The 20,153-nt window shown below is 43.7% G+C and overlaps 1 protein-coding gene across 1 annotated transcript in view; it reads right to left on the bottom strand.

The window, feature by feature from the left end:
* Nucleotides 1–14,239: 14,239 nt before the first annotated feature.
* LOC111158889 (ADAM metallopeptidase with thrombospondin type 1 motif 2) overlaps nucleotides 14,240–20,153 on the bottom strand; it is a 219,053-nt gene continuing 213,139 nt past the window's right edge. Inside the window, exon 22 of the mRNA XM_022521186.1 lies at nucleotides 14,240–17,678. Within this exon, the coding sequence (XP_022376894.1) occupies nucleotides 17,221–17,678 (458 nt within the window). The 3' untranslated portion in view covers nucleotides 14,240–17,220. The remainder of the gene's footprint in view (nucleotides 17,679–20,153) is intronic.

Consider the following 20,153-nt stretch of genomic DNA (forward strand, 5'->3'; position numbering starts at 1 on the left):
CGTCTTGTCATTTTGTCCAGATAAGAGTATATGAAGGAGCAAGTAAAATACTAAAAGGGTGACAAAGACCCCAGGAAAATATGCTTTAACCAAATCAGAAGAAATCCTAAATCGTGGGGCGGCGGGGAGAAAGGGGATAAAAAGAGGTTCAGAAAAAAAAAAAAGAAAAAAAAGAATTAAAAAAAGAGAATGAATAAAGAAAAAATATAAAAAAGAAAAATATAAATATATATATTAGATAAACTAGTTAAAAAAACATTAAAAAAGAAAAGGGTAAAAGTTAAAAAAAATTTAGCAGAAGAAGAAAAAAAATGGAAAAAGAAGAAAAAACAAATTAAATTAACTGCAAGACTAAAGAATCATAGGGAGAAAGCCATGAGTTCCATGCTTTGCTTTCTCCTCCTCTGGAATTCCGCCGCTATCCGTGGTATTGAACCTGCACTCCTTGGTAGGTGAACTTGGTCCTGGCTGGATTTCTTATTGATCTTCTGGGGGAGGGGCCTGTTGTAGTGATTCTCAAGTGTCTTTGCCCCAGGTGGAATTGCACTGCCCTTACCAGGGGCCGGGCTGACTAATCCAATCGGGTTTGCTTTCGGGAGCTTTTGTTCCCTGAGCTCTTTCTGTAGAGTTCCGGAGTACGGGAATGAAGATGGCGGCCTCCCAGTCTCCGGCCGGAGGAGCCGAGAGCCCGGGGCCCCACTCCTCAGTGCGCTCTCAGAAAACAGCGCCCAATTACTCCCGTCACCCTGGCCTCCGGACGCACTCCAAGCTGACCGAGCCTGCGACTGGTTCAAGGTAACCCCGAGCAGAGAGCTCACTCCTCGGCTCTGTCTCTGTAGCCGGCTTCCCTGTTCTAATACCTGCAAGCTCTGCGACACTCAGACACCCCCGATCCTTCTGTGACCCTGCGGGACCTGAGGCCACGCTGACCCCACGTGGGCTTCACCCTGGTTTAGCCTCTGGAGCGATGTCCCTCAGCGGAACAGACTTTTAAAAGTCCTGATTTAGTGCTCCGTTGCTCTGCCGCTTGCCGGGAGCCGGCCCCTCCCTTGGCAGTGTATCTTCCCGTCGTTTTGGATTCACTTCTCCGCCAGTCCTACCTTTCAGAAAGTGGTTGATTTTCTGATTCTAGAATTGCTGTTCTTCTTCTCTTTGATCTCCTGTTGGATTTGTGGGTGTTTGCAATCTTTAGATAAGCTATCTAGCTGATTTCCTGCTACTTGAAGTAGTCTCAGCCTGCTACTTCTCTGCCATCTTCGATAAATCCCTCCACTTTATTTTTCAATATGGGGCTTGAGCTCACAACCCTGAGGTCAAGACCTGAAATGAGATCAAGAGTTAGATGCTTAACCGACTGAGCCACCCAGGTGCCCTGTTCTGTTCCAGTTTAAATGGAGTATGCACCTGCCATCTTGTCTCTCCCCCCAAATGTAAATAACCCTAGAGAGAATGCATGGAGCAGCCATTTGAGAACCCTGACTAGTATGGTAGAAGACAGATTTAAGAAGAAAACCAGAATTTGAATTAAGAGCACTCTGGTATTTTCAGACATTCTTATGGCAAGGACAGTGGTGCTAAGTAGGCCTCTAAACATTTGAGGGTGGGGAACCCTTATCTCTGTTCGGAGACTTCCCTGCCACTTGGGTCTGGAGGTAAGTAGCCCATGGGAGCTGGAATGTGTCAGGTTCACCACCTGAAAAAGAAATCCACCAGAGTTTTGTATGTGAGCCAAGACTCAGCCCTGATCTGGACCCAGAGTCTCATAATATTCAAAATGTCCAGGATATAATGCAGAATTGCACAAAATATAAAAGAAAAATTCCTACATTCCTAGGAAAAGGACAACAGACACTATCCTGAGATAACATAGATGTTGGAATTATAGAGTAGGTATTACAACAGCATTTCAAAAAGCATGACCATTCTTGAATGGAAACTTTAAATGTCCCAGGAAGAAAATAGATAATGTTAAAAGAAAAGGGGAGGGGGAACCAAGTGGATATTTTAGAACTGAAAAATAACCAAATTTACAAAAAACACTGGAAGAACTCAGTACCAGAATACAGATGACAGAGAAAAGAGTGAACCTGTAGAATCACACATATTATCCAAACTGAAAAAAAAAAAAAAAAAAAAAAAAACCCAGATTAGCTGACAGCACATTTTCATTCATACCATTGAGAAAGAGAAAAAAAATACGCATATCACTGATTGGGGGGATGATAACAAAATTAAATACCCATTTATGATAAAAAACTCAGAAAATGAGAAATAAAGGAGAAATCAACCTAGTAAAGGGCTTCTACCAAAACCCCACAACTAACAACATGCTTAGTTGTAATCAACTGAATGATGTTAAGGTCAGGAACAAGTCCATGTATCCACTCTACACACTCCTATTCAACTTTGTACTGGAAATCCTTGCCAGTGCAATCATGCAAGAAAAAGGAATGAAAGGTATTTTGTTTAGAAAGGAAGAAATAAAATGGTCTTCATTCAGATGTTGAAATTGTCCACTAAGAAAGCCCCAGGAAATCAACAAAGATGCTCTTAGAACACTAAGCATTAAACTAGGAGTTTAACAAGGTCACAAGAAACTAGGTTAGCATACAAAACTTAGTGTCCCTATCTATGTAGTAGTGATGAACAATTAGAAAAAAATTTCAACAAGCTACTCCATTTGCAATAACTCCAGAAGGAAAAATGAGATTTGGCAAATGTGTGGCATCTCTATGTTGAAAGCTATGAAATGTTGGTGAGTAACATCAAAGAAGGCCTAAACACGTGGAGATACATGCCATGTTTACAGATCAGATGATGTCATATAGTTGTTAATTCTCATCCGCTTAATCCATAGATTTAAAACAATTCCAGTAAAAATTTCAATAGGAATTTCTGTAGGTACAGGCAAGCTTATTCTAAAATTTATGTGGAAAGGCAAAGGAAGTAGAGCTGCCAAAACAATATTGAAAAAGCAGAATAAAGTCAAAGGACTCGAAATAATTGACTTCAATCCTTGTTACACCCACATGAGCTGACAGCACATTTTCATTCATACCATTGAGATACCCTAAACCAATGAAAACTGTCTCATCTGTCTATGTTTCTAGTGAGTGACGGTCATTATTCTACCAAGAAGTTCCCATGTTGGGTCCCTGGCACTTAGTTACTTAAGGCCAGAAGGTGTCTCACCTGTATTGCTCCGTCCTTCTGCGTCCTCTGGTGAACCCTAGTTCTGCAATTCCGTATCCCAATTCTTGCTCTTCCCTCTTTTAGGAAGGATATAGAGGACTGTGGCAGAATAAGCAAGAATAAGCCTTTTTGGAATGAATGCAGGGTGAAAACAACTCTTTCCCCTGTAATTAGCAGCTCGGAAGTCCTGCCGTCAATGATGTCAAAATTTGTGTGATGCACACCAAATGGGGCTGCTGGTGGCTGCTTCTCTTTTGTCTTGTTGGGAGACTGGCTTGTGGAGAGATTACTGTGCTTCATATGTTTGTGGTGACCCTGTTTGCTTTGCTAGCTTTGTACTGCTCTCTGTTGCTCCAGTCAATTCCTTAGTTCTTTCTTTCTTCAACCACAGAATCACATTTCCTGCACTGAACGGACAGAAATTTTAAAGCCTTTCTTTATATGTTAAATACAACATGTTCAACAAAAGTCCGTGGTGTTGAAGGAGCTTAAACTGGAAATAGGTCCTGAAAACTGAGACTGGGATCAAAGTTGAACTACCTCTGAAGGGCAGGGGAAACCATATTCATCTTGGAAAAAGCTGCTCCTTCTGGAAAGGAAGTTGGTTCCTTAGGGTCAGCACCATGTTGCCCCTACAGGACAAAGGCAAGCTGCCCCAAGATACAACCAGTGGAGAGGTGAAAGCAAGCATGATAAAACCCAGGCAAGAATCTGCTTTCAGAGGAAAAGAAAGGCAGCATCACCTACACCTGTCCTAGGTCTGGGATCTCAGCACTGCAGAAAGTATAGTGGGACAAGCTGTCCCAAGCAGGGCAGCTGTGTCTTCATCCTGAGCTCTACCCCTGTGAAATGTCCTCTTGCTCTGGAACAAGTATGGCTCTTCAACCAAGGGTTCAAAACAGTATGGTGAGATATAAGGAACTACATTTACATCATCACAAGAATTGATGAATGTTGAAAGGGTTGAAATGGGTTGTTTCTGAAATTGTCATGAGACATATATTTCAATAATGACTTGAAAGTTATGCATTAATTAGAGTCCTATAGAATATCTCTATAGTCTGCAAGTTTGGAGGGGTAGATAGTAAACATTTTAGGCTTTGTGGACCAAGAGGCAAGTTCAGGGATGTTATGTAGGTACTTGTATAACATGAAAGAAATTTCCATACATTTTTAACAATGAAAATTAAAATATAACAATGGAGTAATTTTTTTTTTTTTTTTTTGTAGTACAGGCCTACTACTGAGATTAGAAATCTTTTCTGGGCATGGGAGGATAACTATTTTGCTTAAAGTTAGTGATCCCTATCATTAAAATGGACCCACCAACATAATCCAATGGGAACAAATCGTCTTTCAAAAAATGATGCTGGGACACCTAGATGCAAAAGAATAAAGTTGGACCCCTACCCCACCATATACAAAAATAAACTCAAAGTGGATTAAAGATAGGAGGCAAGAGCTAAAATGATAAGGTTCTTAGAATGAAATTTAGGCATAAATCTTTGTGACCTTGGATTAGACAATGATTTCACAGATAGGACACCAAAACAACAAAGAAGAAAAGAAAAAAAAATCTGTAAATTGGACATCATCAAAATTAAAAACTGTTGGGGACAAAAGGCCACCATTCAGAAAGTAAAAATACAATTCACAGAATGGGAGAGAAATCTTTTAAATCATATATCTGATAAAGAATCACTAACAAGGGGCGCCTGGGTGGCTCAGTGGGTTAAGCCGCTGCCTTCAGCTCAGGTCATGATCCCAGGTCCTGGGTTCGAGCCCCATATCGGGCTCTCTGCTCAGCAGGGAGCCTGCTTCCTCCTCTCTCTCTGCCTGCCTCTCTGCCTACTTGTGATTTCTCTCTGTCAAATAAATAAATAAAATTAAAAAAAAATCACTAACAACTCAGTAATAAAAAGACAAACCAAAGTGGGCAAAGGATCTGAACAGATATTTCTTCCAAGAAGATAAACAGATGGCAAAAGAAACACATGAAAAGATACTCATCCTCATTAACCATCAAGGAAATGTAAATCAAAGCCACAAGGAGACACCACTTCACACCCATCGGGATGGCTAGAATAAAAAAGAGATAAAAAGGGTTGACAAGGACATAGAAAAATTGGAACCCTCAAGCACTACTAGTGGGATTACAAGTTAGTTCAGCCTCTTTGGAAAATAATCTGTCATTTCCTAAAAAGGTTAAGTATAGGGTTCCTCTATGACTCAGCAATGCCATTCCCAAGTATATACCCAGGAGAAATAAAAACATCCATCTATATAATAACTCATACAGGGATGCTCATAGCAGCATTATGCACAATAGTCAAAAACTGGAAACAAACCAATGGTCATCACCTGACAAATGGCTAAATACATGTGGTAGCATCAGACAATGGAATATAATCTGGCAATGAAACAAAATGAAACACTGAGAAACACATGGACTGATCTCGAAAGCATTGTGTTAAGTAAGGAAGCCAGGCGCAAAGGACCACACACCATGTAGTTCCGTTTATATGTAATGTTCAGAATCTGGCTTGGAGGGTTGGGGGAAGGGGGACTCCTGGCCATAGTGTTTCTTCTTGGGTGATGAAGATGTTCTAAAATGGACTGTGCTGATGGCTGTGCAACCCTGTAAATATAAAAAAGTATCTGGTTGGACACTTTAAATGGGTGAAGTGCATTGGTGTGTGAATTGTCTCAATGAAGTCATAAAAAAAATCTACTGCTAATGGTTACCTGTTAATACAGATCTGCTGATCTATAACGTCATTTTAAATATTTTATCTTTGAAAATGTACTTTCAGGGGCACCTCTGTGGCTCAGAGGGTTAAAGCCTCTGCCTTTGGCTCGGGTCATGATCCCAGCGTCCTGGGATCGAGCTCCACATCGGGCTCGCTGCTCAGCTGGGACCCTTCTCCCCCCACACCCATCCCTCTCTGTCTGCCTCTCTGCCTACTTGTGATCTCTATCTGTCAAATAAATTAAAAAAATCTTTTAAAAAATGTTCTTTCACATGGATAGGTATTGTTAAATTCTGATATTCAGTCTATAAGCATATGAGTGGAATTGAGTATATTTACTGCTTATAAGTCATTTATAGAATTTCTTCAGATTATTCTGGGGCACCTAGGTGGTTCTGTTGGTTTAGCTTCCAATTCCTGATGTGGGCTCAGTTCATGATCTCAGGGTTATGAGATCGAGCCCCACATCAGGCTCTGCACCGGGCGTGGAGCCTTCTCAAGATTCTCTCTCTTTCCCTCTGGGCGCACCCCCCCAATCACATGCTCTCTTTCTCAAAACAAAAACAAAAACAAAAAAACAAACTTCATTATATTGATTATATTGTTCTTTTGATATTTTCCCATTAGTGTATCATTACATTTCAGATTAATCATTTCCAATAAGAGGATAGGTGGATGCTCTTCTATTATACCATTAAATGGATTTTGAAACATGAAAATTTCCTTTGCCCTTGCATTGAGATCCAAAAAATTCTGCTAGAACTGAAGTTTATGCTCAGAATCTGTGTCTGCAGAAAATATTTATGGGGATGGAGATGGCACTTTTTGTTTTAAATTTTACTAGCGCAGCATGTATATAAAGCATCTTGACATTACTTGTGATTCAAATATTAATTGTTATTGAAATGACTTTACAGAAGAATAAATTTTGCATAGAAGGTCTGATTTGCCTTGAGTTTTCAGCTGAATTTATTAAGAAATATTTATTAAGTTCACAGCAAAAGCTAATTTCTGAAGCCACCCCGTGTTTATGAACAATGGTTAAATCCTGTTCTCGCTCAGGAAAATTCCATTCTCATACTTGACTTTGAAAAATGGCAATAAAACTTTCACTACCGCTAAGTCATTGAGCTGCTGCATAGCAGAGAAAGGATATTCAGCTTCTATTTCTGAAAAAGAAAATGCATGAGACTAACAATAGTTAAGTCCACAAGGGCAAATAAAGGTCACTGTTGATACTACTTGCTCAATACAACAGGACAGACTCCAACATTTCCTGCATGAATAAGCACAGGTTTAAGACACCTTACATTTCCACAAGCTTTGTAAATTTGTTCAACTAAGTCTTTTTCTGTGTTTCACATGTCTTAGATACTTCGCATGCTCAAGTCTGCTGGAGCACTTCTTAGTGACTCCACTTTGGGTTATCCTGAACGAGTGTTTTTTTTCAATGTCTTTAAGAACTTTCTTGCCTGTAGTTGTTCCACACAGACTATTTACAGAGGCTAATTCTTCCATCATTTTAAACCCAGCATTGGCTCATCAAATAAACACCAACTAAGCAGAATCGTTAACATCTACTGACTCATCCAAAACCAAAGGAAATCACTTAAAATCATCGACCTTATTTTTTAATTGATGACTGATATTGCTCACAGCGTCCTCAACCCTCTGAACAGCTCTTCCACTGGTACACATAAGCAAGTTTATCTTCTCTGGACATATTTCTCTGGCTGTTGTGACCAAACATTTAATTAACTTACCATCAGTAAATGGGTTTCCTTGCTTAGCTAACAAATGATCTACTCAGAAACTCACTGTGGCTTGCAGCCTCATTTTCCTAATTTTCGTTTTTGTGAAGAAATGATGCTGTGATGAGATACTTCAGTTTGTACCTTCAAATATTCCCTCCATTATTTCCCTGAGAGCAGGAATGTTGGAACTTCTCTCTTTTTTTCTTGTTAGCTTGGCTACAAGTTTATCAATTTTGTTGATATTTTTCAAAGAACCAGCTTTCGGTTTTGCTAATTTTCTTTGATTTCCTGCTTTCAATTGTATTGATTTCTGTTCTAGTTTTTATTATTTTTCTTCCACAATCTAAGCTCATATTACTCTCTTTCTCTAGTTTCCTTAGGTAAAACTTTAGATTGTTGATTTAGATCTTTATTTTTTCCTAATACATGCTATAGTTTCCCCTGTAATCACTTCTTTTACTGCATCCCATAGATTTTGATAAGTTGTAATTTAATTTTCCCTTAGTTAAAAATACTTTCATTTTTTCATGACACTTTTTCCTTGACAGATGCATTATTTAGAAGTGCATTTTTGGGGGCACCACTGAGAATGATTATCACTATAACTAGGTCTGTCACATGTCTGTAACAATCTGCTATTCATTGCACACATTCTTTCTTATTTTATTTTCCCTTTTTCTGCCTTCTCTTATTTATTTATTTATTTATTTATTTGTCAGAGAGATAGAGTATAGGCAGGCAGAGAGGCAGGCAGAGAGTGGGGTGGGGGGAAGCAGGCTCCCCACGGAGCAAGGAGCCCAATGCGGGACCTGATCCCAGGACACTGGGATCACGACCTGAGCCGAAGGCAGCCACTTAACCAACTGAGCCACCCAGGCGCCCCATGCCTTCTCTTATTTTAACTGAGCGTTTTATATGATTCCATTTTCTCTCCTCTCTTAGCATATCAGGTATACTTTGTTTAAAACCATTTTAGTGGTTTCCCTAGAGTTTGCAGTATCCATTTATAACTAATATATGTCCACTTGCAAATAATACTCTGTGGCTTCACACACAGTGCAGGAAACTTAAAACAGAGTATCCCCCATCTTGCTTTCCCATCCCTTATGACTTTGCTGCCCCTCATATCACTTGTATCCATATGCTATAAACTCTCACCCCAATGCTGCTTTTATTACTTAGGACACACTGTTATCTATCAGATCAAATAAGAATAGGAAAAACAAAGACTTTATTTTACCTTCATTCTCTGCTATTCTTTTTGTTGTGAAGATCTGAATTTCTGACCTTTATCATTTTCTTTCTTTCTGAAGAACTTCTTTCAACATTTTGTGTGAGACAGGTCTCCTGGTGACAGATTCCCCCAATATTTGTCTGCAAAAGTCTGTATTTCTCCTTCACTTTTAAAGGATACTTTTACTGAATACAGCATTCTAGATTGGTGGGGTTTTTCTTTTCTTTCAACACTTTAAATATTTCACTCCACTCCTTGTTTTCAAGGTTTCAAGGTTTGTTGTGAGAACTCAGATGTAAATTTTATTTTTCCTCTATAAGCAAGGGATTTCTCCCCCACTGTAGCTGGTGTCAAGATTTTACTCTCTTCTGTTTTTGGGTTTTTTTTTTTTTTTTTTTTTTTTTTTTTTTCAGTTCAAAGAAGATATACCTAGGTGTTAGATTTTGGGGTATTGCTCCTATTGTTGTTCTCTGAACTTTCTTGATCTGTGATTTGGTGTCTGTCATTTGATTTTGAAAAATTGAGAATAATGAAGAGAAAATTGAGAAGCCGTTAGTGCTTCAAATATTTTTTTTCCATTTTTTTTCTTTCCTCTTCTGGTATTCCCATTATGCGTATATTATATCTTTGTCTTAGATCTTCTTGGTCTTAGATCTTTTGTTCCATTGATGTGTATGTGTGTGTATTTTTTAAAAAATTTTATTGCCTAAATCCCTAAGAACAGAATTGCTAGGTCATGTGGAATGTGAATGCTTAACTTTAGAGGAGGCTGTCAAACTGTTTGTCAAACCGGTGGTTCCATTTTGATTGTCAGGGACAGCAAATATGGGCTTCCATTCCACTATGCCCTTACCAGCACTGGGTATCATCAGGGGTGATTTGCTGGTTTTGCTTATTTGTTTTCATTTTAATCATATGAACAGGTTAGTAATGTCTCGTGGTGGTTTTAAGGAGCATTTCTCCAGTAACTAATAATTTTGATCATCTTTCTTATGCTTATTTGCCATCATCCCTTCATCTTTTCTTAGTGAAGTGTCTGTTCAAATATTTGCCCATTTTGGGGGTTTCTTTGTTTAAAGCTGAGATTCATGAGTTGTTGTGTTTTTTTTTTTAAATAGACTTATTTATTTTTAAAGAGAGAGTGAGCACAAGCAGGAGCAGTATAGGGAGAAGGAGAGAGAATCCCAAGCAGACTCTATGCTGAGTGCAGAGCCCAATGTGGGGGTCAACCTCAAGACCCCCAGATCATGACTTGAGCTGAAACCAAGAGTCAGAGCCCCCAACTGACTGCACCATCCAGGTGCCCCAACACTCAAGAGTTTTTATATAGTCCATAAATATCTTATCAAATAAGTGATTTGCAAATATCTTACCGCAGTTATGTGGCTTCACGTTTTGTGTTTTCAGCAAAGCAAAGCTAATCAACTGTATTCAGATATATATGTACACAACTCTCTAGGGTGGAGGCTTTGCTAATATCTCCTTCAGGTTATGACAACTTCTAATATACTAACCTGATTAAGTGAACTGTTACAGCTTTATATCATTATCCTTCTCTATCCAGTAATTTTTTCCCTGAAAATTAAAGCTAACTATGTACATAGAATTATAGCCCTTTACATTATAAACATTGTGGTTTAAATTGTTTTAGAAACAGGGAAGGAACTGTTATATTAGGGGACTTTGCCAGGAATTTAAAGGCTTTGAGTTCTATTCTTTTCTGCAGCTGAGCTCAAACCTTTGTTAAAAGTGTGTCATATTATTAGAAATGATACCTTGTCCAATTCCAACAGATAGAAATAGGTACCTCTGAATTAAACATTGATAAATGGCATCCCAGAATTGTCAGATTGGATAATTCAGGCCAAACATCCTAGTAAATAGAACTGAACAGATTGAGGAAGAAAAACAAAACTCTTGAAAGCATCAAATAGCTAAGGGGATATTTAGAAAGCCTCAGCCAGCAGCAGGGAGTGGATCAGACTTCAGAGAGGTGAACCATAGCCACTAGGAGACTTACACAACATTATCCACCACCTCGACCTGTCATCTGCACAACACCCCACTCAGCAACACTGGAATATGCACCATTGCCCAACATATAAGGCCATAAAAATATCTTGATACATTTAAAAAGATTGAAATAGTGCAAAGTACGGGATTTTTGGCCACAGTAAAATTAAATTATATCAACAACAGAAAGAAAAAATTGGAAAGTACCCAAATACTTGGAAAATTTTAAAAACACCAAAGAGCCAAAGAAGAACTTATGGATGAAATTAGAAAATATTTGGAGTGAATGAAAATGGAAATACAATGTGTCAGCTATTTTATGGAATGCAGCTAAAATAGCACATGAGGGCAAATATATAGCTGTAAAAGCCTATATTAGAAAACAAGAAGGATCTCAAGTCAATAACCTAAGCTTTCATGTTGAGACACAGGAGGGGGGATCACTGCTTCTGGGTTACTGGATGACCTTGAGCTCTTAGGAGTAAGGTGGTGTTTCTCTGGGGTCTGCGTGTCTTCTGTGATGCCCACAGAGGCAGAGCTCTGTTCTATCTAAGCCCAGTGGTCAGACCTGCTCATGCCTCAGCATCTCTCCAGGACTGACTGACCCCAGGATGGTGTGGAGTGCAGCACATTCACCTATCACACAGTCACCATCCTGGATCCAAGGACTTATCTTCCCTTTGGACTGGTGATGGGGTTGTGAGTATTTGCTCTTGAGCCTGCTTTTGAATCCTTGGACTATGATGGACAGCTCCCCAGATGCAGTCCTCAATCTCTGCAGTCACTGTGGCCTTGGACAAGTGGTGACCATGTGCATGGGGACACATTGTAGAAAATTAAAGAAATGAAGAAGTTATATTGTGCAACCACTAACTAAAAACTGACATAGCTCACTAACATGAGGGGTGGGGGGAGTTTCAAGACAGAAGTGAATGGTGGAAATACATCTCTAAATTCCTAAAGATGAGGGAAAATGTTACCAAGAAGAAATACAATTAAAAATTTGTATGCTCCCATTAATGTGGCCTCAAAATAGTAAAATGGCTTTTTCTTTTTTAAAAAAGGAGGGTAAAAATCAATAAAGAAAAATCCACAATTGGTGAGAGGTATTAAAATAAATTTCTATCACATTAATAGAACAAGAAAACAAAAAAATCAAGATATAAAATATTTGAATAACAAATTTGACACAATGGACATTTATAGAATACTGTATCCAACAACTTCCTGTTACAAACTCTTCTCAAGTACAGGTGCAATGCTTAGAAAAACCACATCCTAGGCATAAAGCCAACTTCAACAAATTTCAGAGGGTTGAAATCTTCTAGAAAACTTTTTCTGACCACAAAAAAATAGCTGGAAATCTATAAAAATTCAAAACTAGAGTATCCCCTAAGTAGCATGTTTGAAAATAACTCTTAGGTCAGATAAGTCACAATGGAAGTTAGAAAATATTTGGGATGGAATGATAATAAATGTGTGAAATATCAAAACTTGTGGGGTATAGCTAATGCTGTGCTTAGAGGGAAATTGATAGCCATAAAATGCATAGAATTAAAAAGAAAAAGGTTGAAAGTCAGTGATCTAAGTGTTCACTTAAAGAACCTTAGTTGAACCAAGGCAGTGGTCCCTCCGATGCACTGAGGCGGGGTCTTTGTGTATCTTCTATGTCTATTTGAGGCTAGTCCCTTGGGGGAGCCCTCACAGAGAACATTGTGGAAATCTCATTCTGAAAGGCAAAGACTTGCTGGTCCCTGTCTGTCATCTCCACTTTCCATGAGTGGATGTGAAAGCTTCTGTGTAGGAGAGTGGAGAGTATAAGAAAAGACCCTTTAGGACGTCTGCATGACTTGGGGTAGGCATAGAAATATTTGGATATAAAATCATGGGAATATGGCTTAGGAGCATCTACACTCAAGACAGTGAAGAAACAGTGTGGGGTCATGACGTGCAGGGCGACTGACCACATGGCCTCTTGATGGGAGGGTATTGTGTTCCCCTGGGCTAAGGATGCATAGTAGGGCATAAGCCATCAACTAAGACCATGCATGGCTGCTCAGTGTCTGGGAGTCAAGGGCTGACATGGTGTGTGGAGAAGGGAGTGGTGGCCAATGTAATGTGATCATTTTCTCCTCCTAACCCAATAACCAGCATCCTTCCGAAAGCACAGATGGTCTGCCATTCCTTCTATACCTTTGCAAGTTCAGTCAGTTCTGCTCACACAACTGCACCATTCCCCTCTCCACACACTCCTAATACACACACTCACATCCATCCCAAGTTCCTCTCCTTCACTATAAAGGACTAACTGCACTATAACAATGGAGTCAACACAAGTTACAGTGAAAAACAGGATGAGAAATTCTACACATTCCAAAGCCACCTCCAACCTCAGGACAAATTCATAAGATTCCTCCCTGTCCCCAGCGCTGTGCACACATGGTCTGTCTGCCTCCTTTGAGGCTGGGGGCATTAGGAGAAATCTCCTTTTTCAACCTTCCTCCCCTCCGCCCTCCCCCCTAACACCTGCAAACATCAAAGAGGGCCAGAGAGAATGGGCTTGTCTTTAAAAGTGGAATACTGATTTGGGGGGGGGGTGCGGTTTACCATATTTAGCAAATAAACACATAGGACTCTCAGTTAAATTTGAATTCCAAAGAAACAATAATTTTTTAGTATAAGTGTGTCCCCAGTATTTTTTAAGAGATACAGTGAGAGTGAGTGGTAGAGAGGAACAAAGGGAGAGGAAGAGAACCTCAAGCAGGCTCCACATCCAGCATAGAGCCCCACACAGGGCTCGATCCCACAACCTTGAGATCATGACTTGAGTTGAAATCAAGAGTTGGATGCTCAACCAGCTGAGGTGCCCCAAGTGTGTCCTAATTTTATACTAAAACGTTATTTGTTGTTTCTCTGAAATTCAAATTTAACTCAGCATCTAGCAATTTTTCTGGGAACTCTAATTCTAGGAGAGAAGAGCTTATAATCAGGGGTCGTATAGGAGAGAAGTCAGAGTCAGGGGATTCTTCATCTTCTACCACAACTAAAGGTTTACTTGGAAGCTATGGGCTTAGTGGTACCTCCTGGACAGGGGAGCTGGGGGAGGGACCTGTCCTTCTGGGCACCCCTGGCCTTTCCCAGGATCCTGACTTGAGCAGCCATGTCTCGGTGCCCCCTGATGCCACCCATGCCTACCCCTTGGCCTTGTGAAGGCAGCACATCCTTCCATCTGGCCCAGTTCAGGCTGTGGACAGGGGGTAGCGTACTCAATGTAACACACAAACACAGGCATGATGTGCAAAAACACAGACATTTTGACTTTAATAAGTTATAAAATCAAGAAGCCAATTTTTTCTATACAGAAAACAAATGAGTCGATGGCTGTGATCAGTGAGATAAAATGCTGTGATTTGAGTTCAGCACCATGATGATTCCTGTGGCAGCTGCCTGGCATTTGGCGGAACAGAGTCCTCAGGCTTCATCTCATAGGAGTGTTACTGAGCACCATTTATAGACGCCAAACAAACAACCTTAAAATACAAACAGAAGGCTTATACGGGAAATTCCATGGGTTTTCCAAAAGGAGCAGATCAGAGAGCCAGGTCCCCAATCCCAGCAGAAGTCTCCCCACAGACGCAATTTTCTGGAGCCACAGACAGAGCTCTGAGTCTCTAAATGGTGCTCCAGAACATCAGCTAGAAAACCGCCTTGGCCTTCAGTCTGTAGGGGCCTCCAGTCACGGACACCAGCTCTGGAAGTTGAGGACTGTTGCTAAGCTGACTCTCCCACCAGTTCCGAGCTCAGTGGGGATTAGAAGTCTCTCAGAGTCTGGTAAACCCTGTGTTCCTTGGATAGAGAGACCTCAGAGGACTGTCCGGTTCTGGAGAACTGTGTGTGTATATGGTCCCAGGCACTAAGTATGACCTATGGGACGGTGGGCATGCTGGACTACAGCGCCCAGAGGGAATCTCTTTCCTTCCAGAAGAAGACAGGTAACCCTGGGTTCCAGCTGGGGCCTCTCCCTGAAGCCTTCCAGTCCCCAAGGCATGCAGCCCTGCTTCACCGGAATCTGGGAATGGAGTGTTCCCATCCTGAGGCCACCAGGCTGGGTAAACTAAGTAATGCTCTCTGGGTAGGGTCAGCCACCCTGAGCTTTCTGCGTCCCAAGACAGACCCAAGCAAGAACTGCCCAGTCCTTCAGCCCATGAATAGCACCAGCAGCCATAGCTTCAACCAGTCAGGGAAAGGCGAGGCATCCATTTCCTGATCAGAGAGAGACAGGATTGCAAAAGTGCTGGATCACATCTGTTACAGAAGTGATACTATGAGAGATAGCCAAAAAATGTTTTCTCCAGTTTGCTACTTAGGAGCCAGCAAGCTCCCTTGAGACACCAGGACATGAGTGAGTGGGACACGGTGGCAGAGGGGAGGGAGGTCGGTGGGCCAGGCAGGGGTGACAGGCATCTAGTTATCACCCAGTGGGGAGGTTAAACATACATCCCAGATAGCGTTCTCACTGTTCCTACACCCTCACTTTGTCCCCTAGATCACACACAGACACACACCCACACACATGCATGGATCAGACAAACATACTGAGCACCTCAGACTCAGTATAAAGTAGCCATCATGGTATTATCCTGAACCTCAGTGTTCCCATCCATAGAATGGGAACTAAACACAAAGAGTTCTCTAAAAACCTATGACTGGTGAGAATACAAAGGCTCTAGAACTTTCCTAGACACAGAAAACTTAAGAATCACATGTGAGGCCAGGCCCAGCTAAGCAGCTGAAGTGCCCCTGGGTCTTATAATTTGGGGAAGTTGAGGCTACATGTTCACAAAATATCCATGCAGGGAGGGGTGAAAATAGACCACCATCTTCCTGTCCACCCCCTCTCCCTTCCCATTTCTCTCTCATTCACATCTTGCTCACAAAACACCATTCTGCCAAAAACAGAAGTTGTAAAAGTTTGGGAATGGCCGAAGATAAAGCAGGTTCTCCCCACCTCCCACCCTGCGCTTCTCATCAGAGGTCAGATTTCCACAGGGCCCTGCTGGGACTTCCAAGGCACAGAAGGGGGCTCCACAGGGCTAGACGGGGCAAGGCCACCCCCACAAGCAAAGCTGGTCTTCAGAAGCCAACCTGAGCCCATAGCCCATCTCAGAACCCCGAGCATGGCCACCATGGTGGCAGCACCCCCTCCCCCCGACTGGGAGAGTCTTGGGCCTTGCACGTGGGCCAGGGTTCGCGGAGACAAGAGAGGCGTGGGAGTGCCTGGAGTGCACCCTGCTGTCTTCTCCTCGTGGAGGAAACGTGGCCCACTGTTTAGATCTATCAAGTCCCAATACCCTCCCGGGAAGGAGCGGACAGCTTCACAGCTCAGTGTGGGCTGAGTCGAACACCGGGCAAGAGCACCAAATGGGCCAGTTGGCTTTTCTGAAGTCCTTTCTCCGAGCGGCTGTATCCGGCCAGGCCCAGAGACCAGAGGCTTGCAGTCTGGGGGCTCTAGACACTAACAGACCTTCCAGATCCCCCTGACATATTCTGAGTTGAAGTGTAAGGATTGAGGATTTCGCAGGCAAAGCTAGACTACTACTGAATGCACATGAACTGGCATTGGGGGCCGGCTCCCCCAGAGGCAGCAAGGGCTGGAGCCCACAAGCAGCTCTAGCAGGGTATACCTCTCAGGTTGGTCGCAGTCCCCAGTGGGCCACCATGCTCATCCCCACCTCCTGCCTGGCCCTTGGACTCACGGGCATTCAAGTTCACGGCCTCCTCCCATTGTGCTCATCTTAATGACGGGTTGATCAGCAGATAAATCACTGTTCCTCCTAGGAGTACCCGTGGGGCTCGTGCCTCCGTCTGGGGATGGATAGGAAATGTCCCGCAGCTCCAGAAGTGTTGGTCACCGCCAAGGAAAGAAGATGCCCTATCACTGCTCAGGAACTCGGGGACACGTGTCTCCTCTCTCTGACTTAGCCTCTTGCCCCCACCCCCACTGATGGCGATCGTAGAACTGCTAAATTCCTCTCCCTCCCACACCTGGTCCCAGCGCGGGACTTAGAACATGCCGGAGCTGGGGACACACACGTGCGAAGCTGGCTGCCACATGCTCACGACCATAGGCATAGATGTTTATGTCATTCTCCCTCTCTGTTTTCTCAAAACCCTTTTGGAATCAGAAATTTTTCCTTCAACTCCACGATTTGCCATCCCATGGAATATATCTATAAGCAAGGGGAAAAAAATGCTATGGATGCTATCTTTCCATTTATTAGAACTTCCCGAGCATCTCTTTTTTCCTCATCTCATCAATGAGCTCTTGGATTCTCTGGTTTCTGGTCTTCTCGTACGGGCTCGGTCGTCGTGGGATCAGGTTGGGTGGCTGGACCTCCTCGTCCAGGCCGCTGATTTTGTAGGGCACGTCGACAGCGTTGGTGTCTGGGTGGTCCTCGGTGCTGTTGGTGCTGGAGACATTGAGGGGTGCCTGTGGGGGTGTGCCTGGCACAGGGTGCGCCTCCATGACAAGGGTAGGCACCAGGAGGGTGGGCATGAGCTCTTCAATGTCGTTGAGCTTCCTGGGCGGTGGCTCGGCCCCGTTGTCCACCTCGGTGAGGTTGTCGTGTGGGTTACAAGACTGGCAGCACAGCTTCTGGTAGCCTGGGATGGAGCAATAGCGAGACAAGACCTCCATCCTACAGAACATCGACTTGTCACCTTGGCAGCGGCCCTCTGAAAGAGAAAAGTGGCACAAATAACCAAAGGACAGGGCAAGCGGGGGGACCTGGTTCCCCCCCAGGAAGCAGGAAGAGGCGTGTGGAAGAGCCCAGAGATGGCACAGCGGCAAAGCGAGCTCACGCAGAAAGTCTGTGTGGTTCTGACATCAGAGCAGCCCCGGAGCACAGTGCTGCCACACAAGCTGTGAGCAAGGCTCCCCACCTCCAGGCAGGCCCCCGGGGTTTTCTGTCTCTCTCAAAGCCTGAGACATGAGGTGTGTCTGTTCTTACGGAGTGTTTCCAACTTGTCTTAAAGAATGGGACTTTGTCCGATTCCTATTTGATGTCCCAGTGGTAACCCCCATGAAATCCTGTGACGCAGTTCGGCCCTATAATAACCTATAAGCAGTATCGATAACAAAACAATCTGAGGGAACTGATTTCAAGAACCTGATAGAACACATCCCAGAGCTTTGGTGGTGGCCTCACCACGTTCCGCCATAGCATCTTCCCATCCTCACCCGAAATTCTCTGGGCTTGTTTCCCCTTGCCTCGACCTCTCACACGGGCTTGCCACACTGAACTCCTGGCCAGCCCCCCACAAACTGCTCCCCAACCTGCTGCCCTCCAGCAGGCTCCTCTCCCTCCCCTCTCCTTCTGGTCCAAGAGGCTGGACCCTTGCTGTATAGCCTGCATGGCTCCCTGGAGATGCTGGTGTCTGGCCGCACAGCTGCCTTCCTCCGGACCCAGCTCAAGCTCTGTTTGCGGCTGTATCAAAGCAGACCCTTGAACTCCAAGGGGTCGGGGGGGTACCAACCTCCAGCACAGTTGATCATATCTAACTTTTGACTCCTCCCAAACTTAACTACCAATAGTCTCTTTGACCAGGAAGCCTTACCAATCGCATAAACAGTCAGTTAATGCAGATTTTGTATGGTATATGTATTATCCACTGTATTCTTATAATAAAGTGAGCTAGAGAAGAGAAAACGCTGTTAAGAAGATTGTAAGGGAGTACCGCGCTGTATTTATTGAAAGAATCCCATGTGTATATGGGCCGGTGTAGTTCAGACCTGTGTGGTTCAAGGTCAACTACAGTCCCGCCCACCCAACCCCCTCTTGTTCTTACTCTCCTTCACTGTCTTCTTCCTGAGCTTGCTACCCTCCTCCCTGCACCCCCCACCTCATCCCACACACAACACAAAAACAGAGGACTTACAAGAATTCACTTGACAGGAGAGAATAAGTCATGAGCTAGCACAACAGGGGATGTCGGATCCCTGGTAAGTTCCCGATGGCCAGCATCACTGGGCATCCCCTGCCTACTGTCTCCGCTCGGCCACCTTCTGCTGTCCCAGCGAGGACCTCAAACCTTTCCCTCCCTCTCCCTCTGCGACCTCCACTCCTCCTGAAAGGAAGGATTAAGGTGGGAAGGAAGTGGCAGCCCGGGGTGGAAGCCACCTCTGATGCAGGTATGCTGTGCGTCAATGTGGGGTGTGGTCCACAGACTCGCCTGCAGCTCTGCGCAACCACAGAACTTCTCGCAGCAACAAGCAGGTCTCCTCCCATTCAGGAGGTTCTAATGGCGCCCACTGCCTTGCCCACCGCTTCAGGCTGCAATCTGCCTTCCCAGGCTGGTGGCCCCCTTGGTTAGATACTGACCCCAACCCCTGGAGCTTCAGCCTCTCGGAGACAGCTGCCGACTAGACAGACTCCTGAGCCCTGTGGCCCCCAATGTGCCTGAGACTCCACTTGTCTGGTGTAAGCCCAGGGTCTCTGTTGGACCACTTGTCTCAGAGAATGGGCTCTCCAGCACACAAGCCAAATCCCAGGCACCCTCCAACCCCGTTTATTCACCCCTAAGTCCATCAGTATCTTCCGCTAGACGCTCTTGGTATGTCTGTGTTTCCCTCTCTTGTCCTCCGTGGGGTCAAACTGCTTTGCTTCTTGTCTGCACCGTGCTAAGAGCCTCCTTTCCACCTGCCTGTCTCAATTCTTTCTCTTTCTTGTCCACTATCCTGCTCCAGTCAGAATGCTGTTTTTCAACTGAAGATATGACCGTGTCACTGTCTTGACTGAAGTCCCTGTGTTGTATCTCGTTTTCGGGGTGAGGACCTATCCCCTTCAACTCCCTAGGTTCACTCAGGCCTTAGACCCCCCCACCTTATACTGTGTTCCCTCTAACCTCAGGACCTTTGCACATACCACACCTACTTCCTCTGTCTTTCTTTAGTTGCTCTCATCTCCTTCTCCAGGCTCACTGAACCCTGTCTTCAGGCAAGCATTGCCTACCCTCCTATGGGAGGCCCTCCCATTCCCAGCACTCTGTCCCAGCTGGCAAGTTCACACTTAATTGCCAGATAAGATTGCCTGACCTACAAACCAGGTGGAGTGGTCCTGTTTGAAGCTCGGGGGTGCTCAGAGCCCCACCTGCTCCCTTCCCCAGTTCCTGGCCCTTCTCCCCTTCATGGAAGCCACCAGGTGAGCTGTG

Source organism: Enhydra lutris, unplaced genomic scaffold (assembly GCF_002288905.1).
Source record: "Enhydra lutris kenyoni isolate GAN:26980312 unplaced genomic scaffold, ASM228890v2 scaffoldscaffold64, whole genome shotgun sequence".
Classification (NCBI taxonomy): Eukaryota; Metazoa; Chordata; class Mammalia; order Carnivora; family Mustelidae; genus Enhydra; species Enhydra lutris.